This window comes from Tursiops truncatus, chromosome 8 (genome assembly GCF_011762595.2).
Source record: "Tursiops truncatus isolate mTurTru1 chromosome 8, mTurTru1.mat.Y, whole genome shotgun sequence".
NCBI classification, from domain to species: Eukaryota; Metazoa; Chordata; class Mammalia; order Artiodactyla; family Delphinidae; genus Tursiops; species Tursiops truncatus.
This window is the reverse complement of record NC_047041.1, coordinates 60032331-60051905: the sequence shown is the minus strand read 5'-3', so window position 1 is coordinate 60051905 and position 19575 is coordinate 60032331. Positions and strand designations below refer to the sequence as shown.

General features: G+C 47.0%; 2 protein-coding genes across 8 annotated transcripts in view; both read left to right on the top strand.

The window, feature by feature from the left end:
• The window catches only part of FHIP1B (FHF complex subunit HOOK interacting protein 1B), a 26678-nt gene extending 7217 nt beyond the window's left edge, over nucleotides 1-19461 (top strand). For 2 of the 7 annotated variants that reach the window (XM_019948115.3, XM_019948116.3), the window contains exons 2-12: nucleotides 5472-5800; nucleotides 5931-6569; nucleotides 6942-7100; nucleotides 7294-7380; nucleotides 7587-7754; nucleotides 11748-11827; nucleotides 12041-12246; nucleotides 12634-13413; nucleotides 15893-16071; nucleotides 16231-16393; nucleotides 18928-19461. In XM_019948115.3, coding sequence (XP_019803674.1) covers nucleotides 5663-5800; nucleotides 5931-6569; nucleotides 6942-7100; nucleotides 7294-7380; nucleotides 7587-7754; nucleotides 11748-11827; nucleotides 12041-12246; nucleotides 12634-13413; nucleotides 15893-16071; nucleotides 16231-16393; nucleotides 18928-19289 — 2961 coding nt within the window. In that variant the 5' untranslated portion in view covers nucleotides 5472-5662 and the 3' untranslated portion in view covers nucleotides 19290-19461. Of the gene's footprint in view, nucleotides 1-2493; nucleotides 2614-5471; nucleotides 5801-5930; nucleotides 6570-6941; nucleotides 7101-7293; nucleotides 7381-7586; nucleotides 7755-11747; nucleotides 11828-12040; nucleotides 12247-12633; nucleotides 13414-15892; nucleotides 16095-16230; nucleotides 16394-18927 lie in introns of those variants that run through there. The other 5 variants (XM_019948114.3, XM_019948118.3, XM_073808558.1 and 2 more) reach the window with 5 other exon arrangements.
• The window catches only part of LOC141279433 (olfactory receptor 56A1-like), a 37522-nt gene continuing 37349 nt past the window's right edge, over nucleotides 19403-19575 (top strand). Inside the window, 1 exon segment of the mRNA XM_073809434.1 lies at nucleotides 19403-19575. Coding sequence (XP_073665535.1) covers nucleotides 19403-19575 — 173 coding nt within the window.

Here is a 19575-nt window from a genome sequence, read left to right as displayed (position 1 = left end):
GAGTTTTCCATAAAGATAAATTTATTCTGAAATTATCTTTCCTATTCTTTTGGTATTAAAGTGCTCTCTCACTGGTAAAGTAATGGTGCCAGCGGATGATGGGTTTTAAAAAACGGATCTATTTGCCAAAATAAAAAGTAACAATCCTATTTAAAAAATTTTAAATCTATTTCTACTGGTTCATGAAATCCAGGAATTTAGGGTGATGATAGTGTGCCTGCTGAATTATGTTGAGGAAGCATGCATTTATACAGTAGAATTACTGTCTGACATCTAAATTGCATTCATGCATTACATAGCGATGTCAGATTTTACGGGAATTACATAGATTCCTTGTGAAGTATGCAAGGGCAGGAATTCTTATTTTATAGATGGAGAATCAAATCGAAGAGCCAGAGACCACATAGTGATAAAGTGGCAAAGCTGGACCCAAAATTTGGTCTCAAGAGAGTGACAGTGACTTGGGGAAAAAAAGTTTGTAACAGAGAGTGAAGGTGATGTGGAGTAAAAAGCATGTGATATACAGGAAGGGTTGTGATGACATGGAGGACGTTATCCTGGCAAAAAAGTCTTTTCTATGATTTGTAATTGTTCTGTTTCCAAAAGAGGTTAAAGAGACTTTGAGGGTGACATGGGTTTGAAGTTTTTGTTTAATAATGTGGCAAAAACATAGGAACAGGTGTACATAATACCTGGATCACATTGTGATAGTGATAGGTGAGTCAAGTCACATGTCCGATGGTTCTTAGGGACTGTCCAAATTCTTGGCTGATCTGGAGAAAGCACTGGGTTTCGTAAGCTTCCTGTTTGCTATACTGAATTCTTTGTTGAATAGTAGTGCGTTAAGTATAATGGATTTTGCTTTATGATATATATAGCTGAGTGGTAGATCTGAGGAGATGAAACATAGATGTGGATGATGATGTAGAGATAGAAACATGCTTGGAGTGCTGTGTGTAACCATCTATTCCATATCTGCTATGTGCCAGGCACTCTTATAAGTGCTGGGAGGACAAATTCATTCATTCGTATAGTAATTCATTTATTCATTCAGCAAATACTTTAGCATATAGTCTGCCCTTGTGATGCTCACATTTTATGAGATAACAAGATAGATAAGATGTGGTCCTGTGAAGTCTCAAGGAATTTTCAATCTGGTTGGGAGAGATGGACACATGAAAAGATAATTTCAGTTGAGAGAGAGAATGTGAAATATGAAAGTATATCATAATGAGGTGATTACTTGTCTGTATCTAGTCTCAGTCTCTCTCTATGTTCCAGTCATATTTACTCAGTGATCTATGGTATATCTCCACAGGTATCGCAGTTAACGTGTCCAAAACAGAACTCGTTGTCTTTGCTTTGAAAGTCTGCTTTTGTACCGTGTGTCATATCGCAATCCAGGCAAGGACTTCAGTGTCATCTTCCATCTTTCTGCTCCTTCACCCCCTGTATGTAGTCAGTCACGAAAATCTTAATACATTTCCCTTTATATTATCTGTTTTCTTCATCTCCACAGCTACATCTTCACAGTTAAGGTTTTAGTTTACTACCTCCTCATCTCTCATCTGGATGTTTTTCCCCAGACAGTCTCCTGCCTTCAGGCTTGCTCTTTTCTCATCCGTCCCTGGAATGGTCTTTCTAAAAATGCAAATTTGATCATGGAGCTCCTCTGCTAAAAACTTTTGGCTCTTTGTGTTCTGTAGGATAACATCCAAATTCCTTAATATGGCATCATTTGGCCTCAACTCACCTCTCCAGCCTCATCTCGGGCCACTCTCTCTCTTCTCTGTGTTCTAGCTTGAATAAATTGTTCACAGTTCCCTGACAAACATGTTACTTTTTTGAGCCTTGAAATCTTTGTAATAGCTGCTTCCTCTGCTAGGAATGCCTTTTCTTCTCTGCCCAGTGAACTTTCCTCATCCATTAGGATCTAGTTCAGTTTCACCTCCTCTTTGACTTCTTTGTCGCCCTTCTGCAAAAGGGTGGAGAAAGCTGTGTGTGACGTGGGGATTTACTGTTGTAAAGGGGAGTCACTGTGCAATAGAGTTCACGCTGTGAGTTATGAGGGCTCTGCCGGAGTGAGGTGGGGAGATCCCTGCAAGAAGCAGAGGTGGTACTGGGGAGAGGGGAGGGAGTGAGTTAGCACCATACACTGATAACCCATTTGTCTCATACATATAGGCTGAGGGATAGACAGGCAGAGAGGATATGTCTGAGCTGAGCTCTAGATCGTAGGCTCCTATGAGGTGGGGTTTGTTTATTTGTTTTTCCCTTTTGTATTACTATGAAGTTTTAATCAGATCTTTCTACTTTCAGAATCTAGGGTAAGAACCCATCGCTGCCTCTTACGTCAGTAAGAGGAAGAGCCATTGTAGGGGGAGAGAAGCCTCAGAACTTCACTGACCTGTTCTTAGAAGGTTGTTTTGGTCTCTCTCTGTCTGCTGTAGATGTTGCAGGTGTATCCCTGCCCCCACCTTCCTCCCTCTTTGCCTCTCCCAGGGCAAAGGTTCATAAGTGAGACTGAGCCATTTCCTGCCTCGTGCCTGCTATTCCCAGGTTGGTGGACACCCTTGCTGAGTGTTCCTATAAGGCTGTATTTCGGGCCCTCCGGTGAGTGCTTGACCTTGGCCATTCTGGGGGGTCTGAAAGATCATCTCCTTCTCTTTTCCTTGTGGCTGAGCCTGTAGGTAAATTTGGGAAGAGGGATCTACTTTTCTCTAGACTTTGCTGTGGGAGGAAAGGGCACAGTAATAGGGTGGTGATCCCATTCTCTTCTGTCTTGTTCTGAACTTTTCAGGGTTAACAGGGAGTGAGGGAGTCTTAGGTGGGTGACAGGAACACCAAGCTGTGGCTTTCTTTTAGATTTCTGAAGTACGTGAAGAGGGTCCAGGTTAAATGTTAGCTTTTGGGTTCTGAGACAGTGATTTCAGTGGGGCTTTTCTCTTTGAGGTCTTTGAAAAGAAATGGGGGTGGGGTGGGGAGGGAAAGTCCTGGAGGCCAGTTCCCCTTGGGTCTGTGAGCATTGCTCTATGTTAGTCAAGGAGTGGAGCAGAGGTGGGCGCCCCAGGGACATCCCAAGGTAGAAGCTGTTTGTTAGTCTTTGGAATTGAGTTCTAGAAGCTGGAAGCAGTTTAGTTGTGGACCTGTTTAGGCCTTACTTTGCTGAGACTGGTTGCTTGGCCCTTCTTCAGCTCCCCTGGGGTATGAGTGTGAGGTTAGGTCTCTCTTTGCTCCACCATATGTTGCTATCTGACATATTTTTAAAGGCAAATTTGATCTTGTCATTTCCTTGTTTAAAAACCTCCTTTATTCCAGGGTGTTGATAGATAAACCCAAAGTCCTTAGCATGATATTCAGTGATATTTATAACCTTCACCCATGTTTACCCTTCAACTTAATATTGTATCTCTCTTCTCTAAATAGTCTGAGATTAAGTCACACCAAACTTGCAACTGTTCTTCAAATTTGCTATGTTCTTTCACAGTGCCATATTTTTGAACATACTGTTTTTAATATGAAGAAGGCCTTTCCGTCTGCTTTCTTTGTGGCCAGTATCTCGTTGTTAAAGATTTAAATCAGATATCACCTCTTTTCTGGAATCCTCTTATAGTTTCCCAGGAAGATTTAGTTGCTTTCCTTAGCACCCACATGACATTTTTGTAAGTACCTCTGTTTATAATATCTATTGGAGTTTTTGTTTATGCTCCACCAACTGTTTTTATCCATTTTTGTATTTCCAGTGCTTACCTATTATTAGCACAGTGTCCCAGCACTTATCAGTATGATGTACACTGACTTAATCAACGAGTGAGCCCTGTCTGCTGTTTAGGACTGCTCCCACCCTTTATAAGACTGTCTTTTGAAAAAAAAAAAAAAAGACTGTCTTTTGTTCTCCAGAAGGTTTTCTTAAGCATAGTTGCTATCTTCCTTTAGTGTGCGCTGATAATGGTGAGAGGGAGTGTATCTGGGTAGAAGGGGTGGTGGTTAATATAACTGGAGGCCAAATGTGGGCCTGTTGCCAGGTCTCTGGGTTTCTTTAGCCTTATTGAGTGTAAAGAGGAAGGACAACTGAACCACACCTTTCCTCTGAAGTTTTTTTGGTTTTTTTCCTCTGAAGTTTTTATACTTGTGAGATATTGTTGACAGACAGTATTGTTGAGGGGGTGGTAGATGTGATGAGAAGGAACTGTGAGCCATGGCCGAGGCCAACAGCTGTTTTGGTACTTTTCCCCATTCTCTAGTGAGGGTGTGACGTCATGTCCCCAGGAGTGAGTGTTGGATGCATCTGACAGGAGTGGGTATATGTGTGTTTATTGGGAGTGTATCCTTGTGTTCTTTGCTGGAATGAAAATTCTTCTGCTCTTTTGGTTGGCTCTGAATTTTTACCTCTTAAGATTATTCAGCCAGTTAAAGGTCTATTAGTGTATTTCCTCCTGGGTGGGCTTCTAGGGAGGGACCTGTAATAGTTAGAAAAAAATTTCTTCCTCAACAGTCCCAGAGGGCCGGAGTCAGATCAAGACTGGATTTCCTGATCTTTGTTTGTTCATTCACTCATTCACTTAAGCATCCATACATTCAGCAAATATTTATTGAGTCCCTAGGCACTGCTCTAGGTACTGGGGATACAACAGAGAAACCTTGCCCTCAATGAGCTTCATTGTAGTGGGGAAGATAGACAAATAAATAAGCAAATAAATATTTTTAGAAAGTAAAAAAACTGCTAAGAAGAAAGGTTTAGGAAGCTAGAGAGTGAAGGTGGGAAGATGTGCTATTTAGATAGAATTGTTAAGTAAGTCCTCTCTGAGGAGATGGCATTTGGAAAGAACTGAGCGATGTGAGCAATGTGAAGATCAGGAAAAGTACACTCCAGACAGAGGGAAGAGCAAGTATTCAAGAAGCCTTGTATGAGTAAAGTATGAGTGAGGAGGGGTATGGTAGGAGGTTATACAGGTTAGATTATGTAATGCCCTAGAGACCAAGGTAGAGAATTTGGATTATTACCAGTGTGATAGGGAGTCATTGGAGGGTATTCAGCAGAGGAGAGATGTAGTATAATTTATGTTTTAAAACTCTGGTTGCCGTGTGGGGAATAGATTCTTAGAGGGGCAAGACTGGAAGTATGAAGACGAGATTGGAAGCTACTGCAATAGTGAGACACGTTTGGAGGGTATAGATGATAGGCTGATGAACTGGATATTAGAAGTAAGGACAAGAAGAAAGAAGGATGATGCCTAGGTTTTTGGCCTGAACAAGTAGGTAAATATTGGTATCATTTATTAAGGTGGAGAAGGCTGGGGGAGTAACACAGGTTTAGTGTTGGAATGAGTTCTGTTTTAGACATGTTGAATTTAAGGTGCTGACTGTGTGTGTGGAGTTCTCAGTGGAGTGGTGGTTCTGAGTTCTTCCTGCTGGGCGGTAGAGAGAGGCAAACTTCTATTAACCTCTTCCATCCTTTCTCTTTGAATTAGATTTGTAGGTCTGGATCGGGCAGTGACCTCTGAGCTCACTACTCCAGCCTGGTATATCTTCTGGCTCCATGGACAGTTACTGGCTCCTACAGACCGGATGAAGCAGACTAGAGACACAAGTAGAGAAAGCCTCCGGCTGGCAAATTCTCAGAGTGTGGCCCTCTGGCCACTGGCCCTGCCCGGCCTACCTCATGGAGAGGATGAACTGGCTGAGCAGACTGGCCTCCCGGGGCCCTGGGCATCGTGTACCACAAGGGGCCAGTCTGCAGACTCCTGTCATGGCTGACCCTGAGACCTGCCTCATGGTCTTCAAGAATCACTGGTCCCAGGTAGGAGACTATATGCTAAAGGTCCCAGTCTGCTGGCTGCCCAAGTCCTAACATTCTTTGTTCTCTCACCTTGCCATCTAGTCACCTGATCATCTTAAATTTTTTTCTCTTATCTGTCCTGATTCCCCAGGTGGTGCGAATTCTGGAGCGGCAAGGCCCTAGGGCAGCTCCTGGGGGAGCCGACGATCTCAGTGCTGTGTGCAACCACACTTACCAGATGCTGACACTGCTGGCGGAGGATCGTGCGGTGCCCTCGGCTCCCACGGCTCCTGGGCCCCTGCTGGAGTTTGCTCTGCGCGAGGATCTGCTAACCCGTGTGTTGACGTGGCAGCTTCAGTGGGATGAGCTTGGGGATGGGGTTGAGGAACGGCGGGCTGAGCAACTGAAACTATTTGAGATGCTAGTGAGCGAAGCTCGCCAGCCACTGTTGCGGCATAGTCCCGTTCGTGAGGCTCTGCTGATCTTGCTGGATGCCTGTGGCCGCCCTGTGCCCAGTAGCCCAGCACTGGATGAAGGCCTGGTGCTACTTCTCAGCCAGCTGTGCGTGTGTCTGGCCCGGGAGCCTTCATTGCTCGAGTTCTTCCTGCAGCCACCTCCTGAGCCCGGAGCTGCTCCCCGTCTTCTCCTCTTTTCTCGCCTTGTACCTTTTGTCCATCGAGAGGGCACCCTGGGCCAGCAGGCCCGTGATGCCCTACTCCTGCTCATGGCTCTATCAGCTGGAAGTCCCACTGTGGGCCGCTACATCGCAGATCACTCTTACTTCTGCCCGGTCAGCACCTCCTGGGATGGGGGGTAGGGTATGGTGTAGGCACGGGAGAGCACCTTCCTGTCCAGGAGTTGTGGAGGGACTATGTACCAGGGCCCTCTCCTTCAGGCAGTAGCCCCCCCCACCCCGGGTTTGAAAGCAGCACCTGGAGTTGGGGTGGGGATGAAACATGGGCTTAGGTGGATAAGGCAAGTATGAAGGCTCTTCATGGGCCAGTGTTCCCAGGTGATGTGTTGGCACCTTGGGTGACTAAATATCTGCTCTGGTAATAACTCTTACCCCTACTCGCATAAAAACTCTGGGTTAATAGTTCCCTGTTCCCCTTTTTTATATCGTCTGAGTCTTTGGTAACCTGTCCTTGGGGATGGCCCCCAGGTGCTGGCCACAGGGCTGAGTGCCCTGTACTCTTCACTGCCCCGAAAGATTGAAGTTCCAGGAGATGATTGGCACTGCCTGCGACGGGAGGACTGGCTGGGGGTGCCAGCCCTTGCTCTCTTCATGAGTTCCCTAGAGTTCTGCAACGCAGTCATTCAGGTGGGACTGGGGTTCCCAGGAGGTCTGGCCTTTGGTCATTCTGGGGAGATGGGGTGGGAGGGGGTGCATTCCCTGGAGTTCTGGTTTTCTTTCAGCTTGGGGGTAGGGTGCCTATTTGTATTCTACCATTCTGCTCCCTTCCTGACAATGGCCCCCTTCAAAATCCTCCGTCCTCTGTCTTGCACCCTTACAGGTGGCTCACCCTCTAGTGCAAAAGCAGCTGGTAGATTATATCCATAATGGGTTCCTGGTGCCTGTCATGGGCCCTGCCCTGCACAAGGTGAGAGTCATGGGTGGCAAGGCAGATTAAGGGATTAGGTTGAGGGGTGGTAACCTCAATGCCAGGACCAATGTGGGTGGCAGTGGGCTGGGTACTCCTCCCTTTTTCCCTGTCTGCTCCTGGTACCTCCTTAGAACTTAGGGAAAATGGCTTAGCATATGTGTGGGGAAGCCCTAAATTTCCAAACTTTCCCTTTCTTTGTCCAGACCTCTGTGGAGGAGATGATTGCCAGTACCGCTTATCTGGAACTTTTCCTACGGAGTATTTCAGAGCCTGCCTTGCTCCGTACCTTCCTGCGATTCCTGCTATTACACCGGCATGACACCCACACCATCCTTGACACCCTTGTTGCCCGTATTGGCAGCAACTCCCGGGTATGGCCCCTACCTCTGTCCTGGCTTACCTGGGTGAGCCATCTTCTCTCTCCGACCTTTGTTCTGGGAGGGTGTTCCTGCCCTTCTTTGGCCTTTGTCTCTAGCAATCACTTCAAAGTTAGGTGGCATTTTCTTTCTAGTATTAAACTTTTAACTGTTTTGGGTACAATTTTAATGTGGCCTCCTGCTTTTGTAATATACAAATCTAGGACACAGTTACCTTTTCTGGATGACTTCGGCTGCTCGTCACGGCTATAGGTGTTGCCATTGTGTGACACTTGTTATGTAGCGTTGACCTGAGGTTCTCTTCAGCTGTGTAGTGCTTTGTGACTTGCTCTGGGTGACTTGAGATCACTTCTTCAGGCTTTGTGTCTGCTTTGATAGGTGATCCAGCTGCTACTAGTACGTTTACCTTTTCTTCCCTCTGGATTTGCTGTAGAGTTATAGAACTTGGGGCACCCATTTGCCTGCCTACCTACTTATGTTCCTTCTTCCTGAAGAACATTTTGATTGAATGTTCACTATATGTCATACTGTTCTCTGGTACTGAGGATATAATGGTAAGCAGTGGTTGCTGACTTCATGGAGCTTCCTTCATAGAGGAGGTAGACAAGTAAACACATAACCAAAATAATTGAAAATTGAGGTCATTGTTATAAAAAACCCAACAGGGTGCTTAGAAAACAGTAGAGTGGTCAAAAAAACCATTCTGAGGAGGTGACATTGAGTTGAGACCTAAAGGTCATGAGGGAGTTAGCCTATTGAAGAGCAAGTGGAAGAACAGTCTAGGCAGAGGGAGCAATGCATGCAAAGTACATACGTGGGGAACAGGAAATGAAATGTATTTGAGGAAATGAAAGACCAGTGTGACTGGAGGTATAGTGAGCAAAGGGGAGAAGGGAAGGAGAGGTGGGTGAGTTCAGATCATGTGTGGCCTTGTAGACCATGGTAAGAAGTTTAGATTTTAACCAATAGAAATGTATATAAAATAGGAGTAAATTGTTTCTAAGTCATAAAGATCCGAAGTCTTTCTGGGGGAGTAAAGCATTAGTTTAGCCGTGGACTTTATGGCATTTATTTTGGCTCCATCAACCATTTTTGTTTCCTTCTTTTATTATAAATAATTGACGTTCTCTGGGTCCTTGTGTTTAAAATAGAAGTTCTTAGATCACTAAAGGTTCTAGAAAACTGTTCTAGATAACCGAGGTACCTGGTAGTAGGGTTCCAGGTAAGTAAGGTTCCTGGATAGCTATGTTTTGTATAGTTGAGGTTTCTGAAGCTACGTTAGGGTGTATATGAGATATTCTAGACTGACTCTGATTTGACCAGTGTTTCTGAACCAAGTGTACACTTTAGAATTTGAAAATGACAGTAGCCATAACAACAGATTCTAGGCTCTGCCTTAGATTTCTTGAGTTATAATCTTTGGGAGTAGGCCCAAGGCATGTGTACTTTTATAATACTCCAAAATGTAATTATGATACATGCCTTGGGTTAAGAATTATTGTCATAAACTGATAGGGAAGAGATGTCAAAGCTTTAATTTTACAAAGGCATTGAAAAAGTTTTATTTCTCATTATGCTGAAGCTCGACCAAGGTCTTAAATCTGTTTGGCCTCATGGAATGTCCTGTGCATGTTTTGGGAATGTTGATTTCCTTCCTAGGATTTGATTTTTCTTCCTGTATTGGGCTCTGTCCGTCTTGCTTTTGTCTTAATCTTATCCTAACTTCTTTGATTCTCCCTCAGTGTCTTTAGTCTTCAGCATATATTTCTGTTAGTCTTGCATTTGGTCCCCTGGTCTCAGGAGCCTTTCATGGTTTTGGGGTATTTATTCTTGGCTCTCAGTTCTTGGAGGAACCAAATCTCTTCTGATTTTAGGATGCCCATGTTAAACATGCAGGTGCTTTCCTTTCCCCTGTTTAGCCCTTTTAAGCTTGATTCTGTTGGCCTGACTTTGTAACTGCTATAGTCCAACTTTTGTGGCTTAAGGTGAATCATGCTGGCTAGCTAGCCTGCGTATCTGTATTAGTTTCCTATTGCTGTCATAACAAATTACCACAAACATAGTGGCTTAAAGCAACACAAATTGCTTTACAGAATTTGTAAATTCTGTAATTCTACAAGTTCTGTAGGTCATGTATCTGACACGGACCTCACCCCACTAAAATCAAAGCATCAGCGGGGCTGCATCCTTTCTGGAGGCCCTAGGAGAAAATCCGCTTCCTTGCTCACTGGGATCATTGGTCGAATTTACTTAATTGTAGATATAGGACTGAGACTCCTGTTTTCTTGCTGGCTGTCAGCTGAGGACCATTCCCATCTTCTAGAGACCAACTAAATCCTTGGCTTGTGATCCCTTGTTCCATCTTCAAAGCCATCAGTGGTGGATCGAGTCCCTTTCATGCTTCAGATCTCTCTCCTTTTTGACCCAGCTAGGAAAGGTTCTTGGCTTTTAAAGACTCGTGTGATTTGAGTGGGCCTATCTGGATAATCCAGGCTACTCTTCCCATCTTAAATTTTTTAATAACCTTAATCATACCTGCAAAGTCCCTTCTGCCATGTAAGGTAACTTACAGGTTCTGGAGATTAGGACCGGGACATCTTTGAGGGGCCATTTTTTCTACCTACCGCACAATCTTTCAGTGAGTCTGAATGTTTTCATTGCTAGTTAAAATGGTCATTTAGGATAAACATCCATGCTGTCTAAAATGGGAACTGCTATCTTATCTCTTTCCCACCATGATTGGCTTTTGTTTGGTTTTGTTTTGTTTTTTCCTTGAATGTATGTGTGTATTCATTTATTTATTTATGGCTGTGTTGGGTCTTCATTGCTGTGCGTGGGCTTTCTCTAGGGGTGAGCGAGGGCTACCCTTCGTTGCGGTGCACGGGCTTCTCATTGTGGTGGCTTCTTTTGTTGTGGAGCATGGGTTCTAGGCACGCAGGTTTCAGTAGTTGTGGCACATGGGCTCAGTAGTTGTGGCTTGCGGGCTCTAGAGTGCAGGCTCAGTAGTTGTGGCGCACAGGCTTAGTTGCTCCGCGGCATGTGGGATCTTCCTGGACCAGGGATCGAACCCGTGTCCCCTGCACAGGCAGGCAGATTCTTAACCACTGAGCCACCAGGGAAGTCCCATGATTGGCTTGTAATTCCCCCACAGTCATTTAGTTAATGATGAGCACCTAGACTGTGCAGGTAGTGCCCTGGACTAAGACCCAATAGTTGTCTTCAGGGTGCTCAAGGTATACTTGCCGTAAGGGAAGTATAGAGAAAGTGCTTCGGGGATTCACAGGATTGAGGGAGTGCTTACATGTGTCTCTTCTCTTCATCTAGCCAGAGGTGAACCACCCTTTTTACTTTTCTAAAACAAAAGTTTCCCTTGTTCTGGACCCACCTATTTTTTTCCTTTTCCTGTCAGCTGCCCTTGAACTTTTCTTTATCCTACCTTCTGAGAGAGACACTGGTGTTGGAGAGGTGACTCAGACTCCTTGTTCACAGCCCCACCCACTTCCCAGCTGGGATTCTTCCAGGTTCCCTCTGGTTTTTTGTTGGTAGGCGTTCAGTTACTATGCTGCTATAGTCTGTTGACAGGCATTCCCTTAGTTAACCACGTTGCTGTTGTCTCCTGTTAGTCATTCACTCAGTCCCAGTATTTCCTGGGGTCTCTTCATGGGTATTCATTCCATTTAAGTATTGCTGGTATCTCTGCTGCCAGGTATATATAGCCAGAGAGTTTGCTGACATGTGTATGGTCTATAGAAATACATTAAATCTGACATGTGGTTCGTTCCTATCTGTGAATAATGAAGTCTTGACCACAAAGATCATGTGATCATTTATTTAATATTTGAATGATTGTTTTGTGCCAGGCCCTGTGCCATCATTGCTCCAGGAGAGGTTGGTTGGGCCTGGGGTTGGGGAGGTTTCCATTTGGTAAACATCTTGGAGGGTAGAGAGCTCTTATGGTGACTCCCCGCCCCCCCCCCCCCCCCCCAGCTCTGCATGGTCTCTCTGAGTCTCTTCAGGACCCTACTGAACCTCAGCTGTGAGGATGTCCTGCTGCAGCTGGTTCTCAGGTACCTGTGGGGGCAGGGCTGAGGGATGGCTGATCCTGAACCCTCCGGGCCCTCAGGGCCTTGTGCATTGCTGGGGTGATGGGTTGCATTGGGGTTGCTTATGTGTGTGTCCTCTCGAAGCCTGGCTTAGCCATATAGTTCCACTGATGTTCTCCCAAGCCCTGTCCTTCCTTCCTGATGTATCCTGTGTCCCTTTTTTGCTGTCTTTCCCAGGTATCTTGTCCCGTGTAACCATGTGATGCTGAGCCAGAAGCCAGCTGTGCGCGATGTGGACCTGTATGGACGAGCAGCAGACAAGTTTCTCTCCTTAATCCCATGCTGTTGTCGGCACCGTGCCTCCAGCCCACCTCGTCCAGAGCATGCCTCGTGGGCACGAGGTGGGCCTAGCAGAGAGGCAGGGAGAAGGGAGGACACGACGGGTATGGCCCAGGTTCTGGGGGAGCTAGCCAGAAGGTGGGAGGAGGGAGGTGGCCGTGAGTGGCATTCCATCTTTGGGGAGGTTGATGAGGGGTGTTGTAGGGTGGATCCTCAACTCCACCAAAGAAATTTATCTTCTGAACAAAGCTGTTCCTTTTCTTCACTCCAGTTGTACTCTTCTATTTCCGTTGTTTTTGTGGTGTTGGTGGTAATGAGGAGGGGGTGGTGGATGAGGAAAAGGTTAATTTGAGGGGTGGAGAGTCAGCTGTCTGAATCAGTCCCATGTTTCTTCTGCTTCATTGCCTTCTCTCTTAGTTACCCAAGGTGTCTCATCCTTCCTCCTGCACCTCTGGCTCTTTGATCTCTCTTATGTGTTTTCCCCTCTGCAGGCCCTGGAAGCCCAAGCGTTGACTCCTCTTCTGTGGTGACGGTACCCCGGGCCTCCACGCCATCTCGTCTGGCCCTCTTTCTGCGACAGCAGAGCCTGGGTGGCTCCGAGTCCCCAGCCCCAGCTCCTCGCTCACCGGGGCTTGCTGCATCCCCAGCCTCCAGCCCTGGCCGACGGCCCAGCCCTGTGGAGGAGCCCGGTGAGCTGGAAGACAATTACCTGGAGTATCTGCGTGAGGCGCGCCTTGGTGTGGACCGCTGTGTCCAAGCCTGCCGTACCTGGTCTGCCCCCTATGATGGCGAGCGGCCCCCTCCTGAGCCCAGTCCTGTTGGCTCCCGGACTAAGAAACGCAGCCTACTGCCTGAGGAGGGCAGGGGCCATGCAGGGGAAGGGGAAGTGGAGGAACTGGGGAGGGGGGCGCTGGCTCTGGGTGTGAGGGAGGGCCCTGGCCACCTGCGCCCTCCCCAGCTCAATGGGGTGCCAGGACCATGGCCTGAGGGGGCCAAGAAGGTTCGTCGGGTGCCACAGGAGGGAGCTGGGGAACTACTAGAGGGCACCTCCGAGGGCGTGGCAGGACTAGAGAGCTTTGGGCAGGAGCTCCGGGAGCTGGAGGTGGCGTTGAGCAATGGGGGCGCTGGCTCAGAGCCCCCTCTAGAGCCTTCACTACCTCTTGAGGAGGAGGAGGCCTACGAAAGCTTCACCTGTGCCCCTGAGCCCCCTGGCCCCTTCCTCAGCAGCCCTTTGCGGACTCTCAGCCAGCTGCCAAGCCAGCCCTTCACTGGTAAGCTACTTAGCCTAGGTCTTCTCCTTTGTGTACTCTTTGCATGTTCTCCACATGTTTGTGCTGGTTTCTGAGACTTCTTGCCCATGTCATTCCTGTGTACTTGCCTAGCTCCTCATCCATTTTGCCTGGGTCCCCTCCAGATACATATCATGTCATACTTGTGTCTCAGTGTCTGTCTGTAGTCTTCCATGCTTGTGCTGGTTTGAGTATTGACTTATGTCTGAGTCTTGTATGTCTGTCCTTTATGCATGTTCCTCCTCTTCCTCAGTCTGGCCATTTTCTGGGATGTGTGATTAGGATATTCTGTGTTTGGTGTTTCCTGGTGAATCACAGCAATACATCTGAACCATGTGGAAGACATGCGTGCTGTCCTGTATGTGAGGCACCTGTAAATCATGCTGTTCCATGTTGTTCCCGCCAATATATCTGTCTGGGTGTTGGGTCTCTCGTCAGCTCTTCTGTGGCCCAGGGTCAGCTTTCTGCTATACTTCCCTTCTTCAGCCCTGGCCTCCTTTCTCCCAGCCTCTTTAGAGAAGGGCTCAGCTTCAAGTTTCTCCTGTTCCCTATCCTTGCACCTTGTTGGTTGCCCTGACTGCTCAGTAAGACTTTCTAAGGGTTTATGGTTAGTGGTAAGAACTGAAGCAGATAGAGTGAAATACCTCTCTCTGGGTAAATTAGATCAGTGAAATACCTCTATCAGGGCAAATGACAAAGCATGGCCCTGAGCCCCCTGGCTAAGTTCTTTTGGTCTCTCCAAAAGACCTTGGAGCTAGATCTGGCCTGAGTGGCTGGGCTAACTCCTCTTTGTTTTTGTTTGAGAGCCAGCTTTACCCAGCCCAACCCTCATCTGGCTCTTGTCCCTACTCTACACCCCATGCTGGGGATTGGTGGGGAGGCACTTCTGGGAAGCTGTATAGTGCTTTGGACTAGACATACCTTGAGTTAGCATTCCATCTATGTCTTTGTTGCATGTAAATCACTTACTATGATGCTGGTACATTGTGAGAACTCAGCATGTGGTAGTTTAGGATTATCATCTCTTGGGTGCATGGCGGATACAAGTTGACCAAGGTACCCACATATCTTCCTGTTGTTTGTAGTCAAGTTATCATGCATTGATCAGTACATGCCCTAGCTGGGCCTTGCACAGCATCAGGCCTTTTGCTCTGGAGTAATGACAACTCTCTTGCAGACTACAGAAAATATGTCTTTTCATTTATTTAGGCTTTGCTCTGCTCTTTCCTTCTCTAGACCACGAGAAGGTGGTGTGCAGGTTTTACCACTTTCTTGAAGCGTTATTTGAAGTTCTGTCCTTTTTCTTCTTCTAAACTCATCTGAGCTTTTTCTCTTGCAGAAAAGTCCCCGGAGATGAGAAGGACAAAGTTATGGGATATCTTAGGACCCTGCTAAGCTAGAGTTGTTTTAGAGCCAAGGCTAGTCATGTGCATGTGGAGTAAGAATGTTCTAGGATCTTTCTCAGGATTCAGTGTCTCTTGCCCTTCATTGTTCTCCTGCCTCAAGTCTTAGTGCAGTTCCTAGGCACACTCCGTCTCCCTGACAAATCCCTGACCAGACAGACTGTGATGGTTCTACAGTCCTAGTGTTGGTGATCTGGCTCAGTTGAGACCAGTTCTCCCGGAAGATCATTCTAATCCCTTCTGCCATCCTCTTTCCACCAAAGAGTCTGTCCTGAATCAGTTTTCTCTGGCCCTGAACTAAGCTCTTTTTCCCCTACAGATTCTATTTCACCACCTTGGTTCCCCGCTCCTGAACAGACCTGATTTCTTTTTTGGTTCTCCAAAGATTCCTCCCCTAACTTTAAGTTGACCAATCTAGTCACCGTCTTTGCCTTCACTATGCTTTCTTCTTGCTTTATTTCTGACTCAGGTCTAGTGTTATCCCCTGTCTTGTATGTAACCTGATTTCTTCTTTTGGTCTAATCACTTTCTCACTTGTTCTTTCTTCAGTTGTCCTCTTGGGTGAAGCTTTTTAAAAAACTGAGAACTATTACATAGCTTATGGTTATTATTGAATACTTATAATTTGCTAGACTTTGGCCTAAATGCTGTGTATCAGTATCTCTTTGATCCTCTTAATAACCTTATGAGGTGGGTGTATTTTCTTATTTTACCAAGTAGGAAACTATGCTTGGAGAGTTTTGATTCATCCAGTAACTTAACTAGTAAACGGTAAAGCTAAAATTTGAACCAAGTCTGTCTGATTCCAGAGCCTGTGGTCTGGTCCTTCAGCTAGAATGTGTATAAGCTGGCATCTGGACCTCTTGTGGGTCCATGTGGTGTCTGCCGTTTTATCTCCTCCAGAATAGGTGGTCACAGGATATTTAAACATGCAAATCATTTTCTGACACAAATAATTTTCATCTAGTGGTGGTGGGGGGTTTCATTTTGGGGAGGAATGCGTGTGATGTGCATTGTGTTTAGGCCTTGTATCCTTGTGCCCACCCACCCCACCCCAGGCCCCTTCATGGCTGTGCTCTTTGCCAAACTCGAGAACATGCTGCAGAACTCCGTCTATGTCAACTTCCTGCTGACGGGGCTGGTGGCCCAGCTGGCCTGTCACCCCCAGCCCCTGCTCCGCTCTTTCCTGCTCAACACCAACATGGTCTTCCAGCCCAGTGTCAAGTCCCTGCTGCAGGTGTGCGATGCATGCATGCATGGGTGCGTCCAGGCTCCATGGTGGGCCAGGCCCACAGCTGGAGTGGCCCTGGGGGGGCTGGGAATAGGCCCAGCGGGGCTAGAAAGGACTGTGTCAGTCTAGAGCCACCCAGAAATGTCATGAAGTTGTGCTTCATAGGTGCTGGGCTCTGTGAAGAATAAGATTGAGAGCTTTGCAGCCTCCCAGGAGGACTTCCCAGCACTGCTATCCAAAGCCAAGAAGTACCTCATTGCCCGTGGCAAGTTGGACTGGACGGAGGGCCCTGCGGCAGGATCTGCCCCCCGCCGGTCTGATTCCCTAGGTGAGGCGTACCCTGCCACCACCTCCCTGTCCTCCCTAGGCAACTAATTAGCTCAGGTTAACTGAGTTTCTTATTTAGGTTGAAGCCTTGCACCGGGAACTAGGGAGTTGCAGAGAGTAGAGTCTTGATTTTGTCCTCAGGTTTCTGGGCAGAGGAAAAACATAGTTCTGTCCACTGAGAGCCAAACCAACAGTACCAGCAAAAACTACTCTAGAAGTTGGGGATGGGCAAGGGGACAGAAGAGTCTCTAGGTTGAGATATTGTTAAAGCTTGGTAAAGGACATGGCATTTGACATGGGCCTTGAGAGATGGGTAGGACTTGGGTAGGCAAAGAAGTGGGATGGCTTTATTCTTTTGTTCAGGGGACAGCATGAATTGTTTAGTTGGAGCAGGGGATTTGGAAGTTGGTGGAACAGTTGGTAGTAGGGTTGGAAAGATTTGGTCAGAGCAGAAGGTTCTCAGCGTAGAAGTTGGGCTAGGCAGAGGTTGTAAACTTTTAGGCAGTGAGAAACCATTGGAGGTTCTTAGATCTGGGAATGGACAGATAAGTGTGTTAGTTCATGTGCTAGTTGCACTGGAGCTAGGAGAAAATGAAGTCAGAAGAGCAATTGGGAGGCTTATGCCATAATGCAGATGTGACCTGTGAGGCTTGAATTAGAATAGTGGAAATAGAAAGGAAGAATTTGATGGAAATGGGAAGGAAGTACTGGCAGAGTTTGGTGAGTGGTTGTGGGTAATAAGGAAGAAGGAAGAGTTAAATATGACCATGATATTCTAAATTTAGATCTTTCATCAACAAGTATCTGAGTGCTTGCCGTATGTGCTAGGTGTTGTCTGTGATACAGGGGACTCAGGGAGGTACAAGATGTGATCTTTGCTTTCAAAAAGCTGATAGTCTAGATAGTGACTAGAGGATTGTCATAACTGAGGGAGCAAGGTCCCAATGGTGGTGGAAGTAAGTGGGATCCAGAGCACAGGAAGGTTTTTTTCCCCCTTTGAGGCAAATGAGGAGAGATCAAAGGAGGAAATGTTATGTACAAGTGGAGTTTTGAGGTGTGGAGGGAAATTTTAGGGAGTTGAAGTCATCCTTTATTTGCTAATTGAAGTAGGAGGCAAAATAATATGCTGAGCAAGAGAGCAGAGGTGAGATGGGGGCTTAAGGAGGAAAGTGTATAGGTTGGGAAGAGAGTACCAGAAGGGTTATTAGATAGCTGTGAAGGCCCAGCTGAAGTTCCTTAGCATGACTTCCTCATGGTCCAGTACCAGGAATTATTTCTTGCTTCCACAGTCCTGGTACTATGTTCACTGTGGAGGGCCCAGGGATATAGAGGTAAATAAGACAGAGTCCAAGCCCTTAAACTCACAGATTAATGTATGAGGTAGAAGACATGAGAACAAGTTATTAAAATGCAATGTGATAGAGCAGTAAAATGGGAAGTTAGTGGAGGGCAAATTAGAGGAGAGGTAGGGATGGGGAAATTAGGCCAAGGATGAAAACATTGAGGAAAGCAAAATTAAGGCAGAAGGGGCTACAGAGGCATGAAAGGAGCCTGGAGGGTTCCAGGAGGAGCACATAGATGTGGATGCCAAAGCAGGGAGAGTTTCTAGAAGAGGTGGGAGGAAGTGTGTAGAGAGTTTCTAGAAGAGGTGCGAGGAAGTGTGTGAACCTGGTTGTAAAGGGCTCTGAATGCCAAATCTAATATATCTGTTTAGCATATCTCTGTAGCCATTATTAGAGGTCGAGAATGGGAATGGTATCATGATCTAGAGACTAGATCCCTAGAGTCTAGGCCCTAGGTCCTGGACAGGGCCAAGAACAGATCCAGAGCCAGCAATCTAGGAGGAAGGAAATTAAAGAAGAGAAGGCAGTATTTTAAATGGTTCATTTGAGTCTAAGCTGACATGAAGTTGTCTGGCCACAACCAGTGGGAGGGTGGCTTTGGTGGATGTCGGAGAGGGATTGGTGGAAGGCCAAGTGGTGGCACAGGAGAGCAGAACTTGGAGGGACAGTGGTGTGTGACAGATCTGATAAAGTCACTGAACTATGACTGCATATGTAGCACCTGTGGGTATTGAAGGAGCAGGGGTGTGGGTGAGGTGTTACAGATAGGCAGGGGAAGGAGGAAATGTCTAGAGGATTGACCCATCTAGTATAGGAGGGTGCTGGGCAGCAAGAATAAGCGCATGTTACAGACTGAGGAGAAAGAGCTTGGTGATGGTAGAAGAGTGATTGGAAAGGGAGGCGCAGTAAGAGAACCCCTCAAGGTGAAGGGGCCTGGAGAAGGGAGGGGTCTTGTCTGGGAATGAAGTATCTGAAGGGTTGACTGCCTAAAGACTGAGCATGATGGTTGGCTGTTGGGGAGGTTGGGTAGAGGGAAGGAGGCTGGGCAGGCAGCACTTTGGTGTTAAGAGTTCTAGTGGAGAGGTCCATGCCCCTGGGGGAGTGGGGGTGCGTGGGGAGGGGAATCTCCTCTCCCAGGCCAGGGAACTTTGCCTGACGCCAGCAGCTTCATGACACTCCTGTTTGTTCCCAGTGAAGAGCCGGAGGCCGTCCTTGGGGGAGTTGCTCCTGCGGCATGCACACAGTCCAACCAGGGCTCGGCAGGCGGCACAGATGGTTCTTCAGCCTGGGAGAGACGGCACAGGACTTGGCCTAGGTGGGGGCTCCCCTGGGGCATCAACACCAGTCCTACCCCCCCGGGGTGGGGCCCCTGACCGCCAAGGTGAGGCTCTGCGAGTCAAGAATGCTGTCTACTGTGCAGTCATTTTCCCTGAGTTTCTCAAGGAGCTGGCTGCCATCTCCCAGGCCCACGCTGTCACCTCGCCTTTCTTGTTGGATACTTCAGAGGAGGGATCTGGCCCTCCCATCTCAGGCTTTGGGCCCCTCAATCCTTAACTTTCTTCCATGGACAATCAGGGCCTTGAGTGGCCTGTGCTGGGGCCAGGGTGTAGCCTCCTTTTTATGTTTGGAGGCAGTGGCAAGAGGACTTTTTAATTTATTTCCGATGAATGTTTTCTGGAGAACTTGTTGCAATATGTATAAAAGGGAAATCTCTATTCTGTGCTCATTCTTCTTTCCCACGCTTTTTCTGTAGGGCTGGGGCCCCAAGAAAGTTGTACATGGATGGGGAAGTGGTCAGGGTGTTTTCTGTCTGGCGAGGACACGATGCCAAGGTTTTGAG